Genomic DNA, 6,677 nt, shown 5'->3' on the forward strand with positions numbered 1-6,677 from the left:
CCTTAAAGAGCTTACAGTCTAATGGTACATTACTACAAATAACTATAATGGGGAGTAGAAAGTGATGCTGTCATCAGATGAAGGAAAATGAATGTTTATGGGCTGAGATTATTTCTGGATTACAAGATCAGGAAAAATGGCAAGGAATGGGTGTTGTATGAGCTGGTAAAAGATGATAAGCTTTGAACAAACGGATGGTGGGGACACAGGTTCCAAGCAGAGGTCACTTCATGAACACGAGCACAAAGGCAGGAAGCCATGGGACAAGCATGAGGAACTGTGCCTCGAAGCAGCCTGTTGAAACAGGGCTGTGTGAAGTCAATAATGCGGAATAAAAGATTACTGGCAGAATGGACAGAATGTGTCTCATTGAAGTTTTATAGCACAGGAGTGCTTCATATGGGTTAAAGTAGAGGATACAGACTGGAAATGGAGGTACTTGTTAGAAGGCAAAAGTATGAATGCCTAAAAAAATACACACACACACACACACACACACAGTGTGTGTGTGTATATATATATATATGGTATTTTTATATATATAAATGGCAGCAGCAGGAGTGGAGAAGGAGAACACTGTTTGAAGCCACTTCTGCAGTAATAAAGTGATGACATAGGAGGAGACAAAGATGATGCAGAGGCTAAAATCCAGGTAAGTAGGAAAATGCTGGTGACATGAATAGAAATGGAGAACATAAACCAAAGTTTGGAGAGAGGCAATGAGTGCTAAGTGCTGGTAGAAATGTCCTGCAGGAATAGGCAAATGTTGAATTAAAACTTAAGAGGTCAGAGCAGTGCTTATATCTAGGAAGAAGTTTTACAGAGATGGCACAGTTTTAGGAATGAATGAGATTGCTGAGAAAGGGCCTATATCGAAAGAAGAGAATTCTAAATGTTGATCTTAGGTACCAACATTAATAACAAGCACAGTGAGTCAGAGAAAGTGTGGTTACAGAGGTACAAGAACTGGGAGAGTGCAGAGTTATAAGTAATTGTATTCATGCACATACACATTTATCAAGGAAAAAGCTTAGTTCCTGATCTGAAGGATCCTGAACATAAATTTGTATAAATCAGTGGTTTCTAAAGTGTGTGCTAGAGAACGCTAGTTTTATTAGATGTTAAAAGGTTCTTTCTGATCAGAATAGAATTCAGTGATTTAAAAAGTTGGGGTATACTGGGCTTTATCTCCTGTAGATATTAAAAAATGTGNTTTGGAGAGAGGCAATGAGTGCTAAGTGCTGGTAGAAATGTCCTGCAGGAATAGGCAAATGTTGAATTAAAACTTAAGAGGTCAGAGCAGTGCTTATATCTAGGAAGAAGTTTTACAGAGATGGCACAGTTTTAGGAATGAATGAGATTGCTGAGAAAGGGCCTATATCGAAAGAAGAGAATTCTAAATGTTGATCTTAGGTACCAACATTAATAACAAGCACAGTGAGTCAGAGAAAGTGTGGTTACAGAGGTACAAGAACTGGGAGAGTGCAGAGTTATAAGTAATTGTATTCATGCACATACACATTTATCAAGGAAAAAGCTTAGTTCCTGATCTGAAGGATCCTGAACATAAATTTGTATAAATCAGTGGTTTCTAAAGTGTGTGCTAGAGAACGCTAGTTTTATTAGATGTTAAAAGGTTCTTTCTGATCAGAATAGAATTCAGTGATTTAAAAAGTTGGGGTATACTGGGCTTTATCTCCTGTAGATATTAAAAAATGTGTATCAGATTGTTAAAGACTGAACAAACCAGTAATAGAGAAATCTGTTCAACTTACCAAGACTCATTTGACCCATGAACTCTTTCTGTTTTGTTTCCTTAAATACAGCTGTGCTCTCTCCACAGGAAGTCAGTTTAAGAAACATTGATATACAGTTATGCATCACTTAATAATTGGGATATGTTCTGACAAATGCATTGTTAGGTGATTTTGTCATTGTGCAAACATCACTGAGTGTATTTACACAAACCCAGATGATATAGCCTCCTACACACCTAGACTATATGTATAGCCTACCGCTCCAACCACTGTTGTATATGCAGTTCATCACTGACAGAAACACCATTATGTGGGGCGTGACTGTATAGCAAAATTCAGAAATTTACAATATATTGGAACTGGAAAGGATAGTTATGATCCTTTCATCCAATCCCTTCATTTTACAGGTAAAGAAAGTTAATTATATGATAAACTACTATCGTGCCTTATTCTTACTCTAGATACAGTAAATGTATGAGTATATGAATGAAAGAAAAATAAAATGAAAAAAATAAAAAACAGAAATTGGAGCTTTAAAATCTTCATGAGGCATCAACTAAAGGATAACTTGCTCTATGTTTAGTGTTTTAGAACATTTCACAGGGTCATCATGAGGGTTACATGACGCTCAATAATTGCTCCCTCTCACAGAAGAACAAATTGAGGCCTAGAGGTTAACATGGCCAGTGACCCGGCTAGTAACTGGCACAGCTGGAATGCAAACCCCAATATATCTGACCCTGGAATCTGTGCTCTGCTGACTTCACAAGAGGGTCATAGAAGAATCCAGTTCTTGGGTGAACTCCCACCCTCACCCTTGGATAGGACTCAAGAGAAAGCCTTCTTATACCAAATTCTGACTATACATAAATATATAAATAAAAACTACTGTAACAAATTCAATATTTTCAAAAATCTCTATATTTACAAAACAGGTCATCAGGAGTATATTTCTTTGCTTTATAAAATAACTTTATAAAAGAATCCTCAAAATACTCTCTCCCCCAGTGTGAATATAAATATTTCATTTTTATTAATTTTCTCTAGAGTATATATTCTGCATAGGTCAGGATATACCTTTAATATTTTGGCAAGATTCTAAGCATATCATTCACAAAATTTTTCTAGAAAACCCACTTTCATTCATGAGAGATAAGTCCAATGAAAAATTATCACCTTGGATTTTAGATCTTGAATTCTTAATAATCTTAAGGAGTTTGCCTTGAAATGGTACACACTGTCTTTAAATGAGTCACATACAGACATATAAGCCATTATATACACAGGCAAATGTTGAAGTCTCAACTTAAATTTTGACTTCCTAACTTAAAAACAGTGTTATATGACCCTACAGTTAGTGGAAACAATTCCAGTGTTACTGATATTTTTTCATTCATTCTGGTACATTATATGTGAGACATAGTCAACTGTTAAACTACTTTTCTCCAACATGCATATGAAAGAATAAGATTTATCTTCCAAGTTATGATTCTATAAACTTGGGTTCATTGTAGATTGCTGTGTAAGGTCATGTGATGAAAAATATTAAATGCTTAATATCAGTGAAAATCAAAAATAAAATTCACATGTAGTTCTAATTTATTTATTTATTTTTATTTATTTATTTTTTTGTCTTTTTTTCGTGTCTGGCAACGGATCGCACCCCTCAGTGTCGCGCCCGTACCGGACCGGGACCGGCAACGGGATCGCAACCCTCGGTGCTGCGCCCGCACCTCGCTCAGCCATTGAGTGGGAACCGGTCTGTATGTGGGATCCGAACCCTCGACGGGAGCGCCGCCGCGCTCTCAAGCGGCGCACTGTAGCGCCACCGGGCCGGCCCTGTAGTTCTAATTTAAAAATCACATTTTGATCTAATTTCTTAAAAACTTGATTAAAAATTTAGTGAAGACTCTTCCCTAACAATTTTTTATCAAATCTTTAACTGCTATATTGATCAGTGAAAATTTAACAAGAGTGGTACTGTTGGTCTACATAGTTAGGTTTAATTTACCTCTAATAGTATTTCCCAAAGTAGGTACCTTGAAAAACTACAAATAGATTCGGGCAACATTGCAAACTCTATTCTTTTCTTGGAGATTGACAATATACATTGGCATTGTATAAGCTCCTAGAAGTTCTGCAGTTTAAAAAAAATGTTAGCTTATTTAATTCATCATTTCTCAAGCTTATCTATCCACAGAACCTTTTTTCTTTGTGCACTTATCAATGTTCTAGTATGACTGGCATCATAGGAAATAGGATTGAAAAACTCTGATGTATGGTGACAGGAAGGAGAGAATTAAAATAAGCGGATGGTACCAAAATAATTTGTATTGAATTTTGGAATATATGTAATTTTATCAGATTATCTTTTAGAATGCTATTTTTTAAAAGGATATATTAAAAAGATAATTAATTGTCTATAGGCATAGCACTAAACATATTAAAAGCAGAATAGAAGCACCCTGGATACCAAGGAGAAAAATACAGAATACCCAGGGTTTACTTAGGTTTTATACAAAGTAGTTAAGACACTTGGAGTAAAATGAGAAGGCGCACTGCATATTTCATCCTTCTCTAAGATCAACTCCAAAGCACAAAGACATAAGGAAAAGCAAGTGGTTCATTATTAAAAGGCTGACACCCAGTGTACTTACACCGCCCATTCAAGCTTCTCATTCTTGATTGAGTTGTACAGAGCCTGTAAAGAGAGACAATAAGATCAAATTATTCTTCTCATTCTGTTCCACATTTTGAATTCAGCAAATGATCAAAGCCACAAGCAACCCCTCACGGGCAGCCACCCTGACAGGAGAGGCCTGACACCCATCAGTGTCCTGCTGGCTCTGGAAAGGCGAAGACACACCGGTGGGGATATGAGCAGAGGGTAAGCAGTGTTGTATGAAACAAGGAGACTTTTGCAAAGTAAAAAATGTCTTTTATAAATCAGACACACAGTACTGCATTACATTTCACCATGGCAAAATATTAGGACATGATTACAATTAGACTATGCCCTCTACTTCTCTTATTCAAAATATGGTCTTGCAATTTCACTAATTTGAACATTGGAATATTCTTACCTTTTCATTAATAAAATAAATATAACTGCTTTCATGGCAACTTAATGAGTAAGATAAATGATAGGAGGACTAAAGCCAGATATGGAAAAGCATCTTTGAGTAACTTTAGAGTTTCTATTCCAATGACTTACACAGCATTTATTATTCTAGCATCATAACTATGCTTTACAGTTAAGTAAGTGCTGTATTGCTGTGTATATGTGGTGGTGGTGGAGGGGACAGAAGCTTCTTCAGAGTCTTGGTAAGTCAAGTCGGCATAAGACTGCCTCCCTGATTCTCCCAGCTCCAGCATTACATTTAAGGTCTTGTAATTGGCTTGTTGCCCCATAACAACTATCCAAGAAAATGCTACTCCACATCTCTACTTTTTAAATTGTAAATAAGATGTCATTTAAAAAAACAGAAATGCAGCTGGCTGGTTAGGTCAGCTGGTTAGAGCACAGCCTTATAATCCCAAGGTCATGGGTTCGGATCCCCATACTGGCCAGCACCCCCCCAAATGCATTTCTAAGATAGAAAATGAAAACAGCAAATTATATTGAACAAAAGAATAACTATATGCATAATAACATGATGACGATGATGAAATATTTTTCCTCAAAGAAGAACTTGGACCTGTTAGGGCTTGAAAGCTTAGCAAAGACTTTAGTTTGAGATAAGAAAAAGGGGGATCACATGCCATCCAACCCCTCATCTTTCAAATAAAGAAAGGCAGGTTCAAAAGACTGTCCAAGAGCACAGCAGAGCAGAAGGAAAACTGCCTCCTATTTCTTATTTTCTACCTCTTAATATGTCCCATCCAAGTGTCTACACATGTATAAAGAGAAAGACTGCACCCCAATAATGAATTCTCTTTTTAGCAAAACACTTCCAAATTCAGTACAAATGTATTTACGCACAGATTGTACACTATTTAACATTCAATACTTCTATCCTTAGTCAGTATCTTGACAGACTCTGGAAATTCTCCAGTGTGGCTGTAACAGTCAATTTAACTATTGAAAAATTATGGTAGCTAATAAAAACCAGGACACATTTCTTCCTTATCGGGACATGGTAAAGTATGTCTTGTCAAACACAAAACGGACAGAACATCTAATTAAAATAAAGGATAAACTGAGACACAAAATCCATGCTCTAAATTGGGCATTCTTTTCAAAGAATTCAAATTTACCAAAGAACCACAACAACCTATGATTTAGCTAATGTGTCATGAAGCTAAACACTTGTGGACGTGCAAGGAGAGTAGAAATCTAACTCAAGTCTCTGGAGACTCCTGCTGGATAAATGACTTTTAAATGGATTCTACTACTTGCGTGAGCTGTTTTGAACCCACAAGTAATAGTGGGCTGAGAAACTGTAATTAAAAAGAGGCAGATCACTGAAGTTTCTTTATATACTATCACACTCAATACTAATTCACTATGTGGCAAAGATAAACGAAAAATCTGTTCATAAAGGTAGACAGTTGAAAATGATATCTAAGCATCTAAAATTTTTGTAATACATTCAATTCTGCCCTAGAACAATTTTTTTTCTAATTTTTCTGCCTTTGAGAATATTTTACTTAAAGAGAAATGAAATTCTAAATTTAAAAATTCTTGCTACTCAATCAGCCAGATATCTTGCAAGAAAAATCTAATATAAAATATCTTGTTAAATTCAACAGATTTGCCATATTGTAGGTCGAGTCCTCTTCCTGTGTATATAAACTAGGTTTCTTACTGTAGCATGCCAAATCTAAAAGGTGGAGGTTATCCCTATCTTTTTCAATTGCAAAATTACAAAGGAATTTTCCTGATTCTTTGGAGTGCTTTATGATGATCCATTATTTTTC

General features: G+C 36.0%; 1 protein-coding gene across 1 annotated transcript in view; it reads right to left on the bottom strand.

Annotated features, from left to right (window-relative positions):
• The window catches only part of LOC103601743 (PH and SEC7 domain-containing protein 3-like), a 127,445-nt gene that overhangs the window by 98,173 nt on the left and 22,595 nt on the right, over positions 1-6,677 (bottom strand). The window contains exon 2 of the mRNA XM_008586166.1: positions 4,415-4,458. Coding sequence (XP_008584388.1) covers positions 4,415-4,458 — 44 coding nt within the window. The remainder of the gene's footprint in view (positions 1-4,414; positions 4,459-6,677) is intronic.

This window comes from Galeopterus variegatus, unplaced genomic scaffold (genome assembly GCF_000696425.1).
Source record: "Galeopterus variegatus unplaced genomic scaffold, G_variegatus-3.0.2 Scaffold3856, whole genome shotgun sequence".
In the NCBI taxonomy this organism is placed as follows: Eukaryota; Metazoa; Chordata; class Mammalia; order Dermoptera; family Cynocephalidae; genus Galeopterus; species Galeopterus variegatus.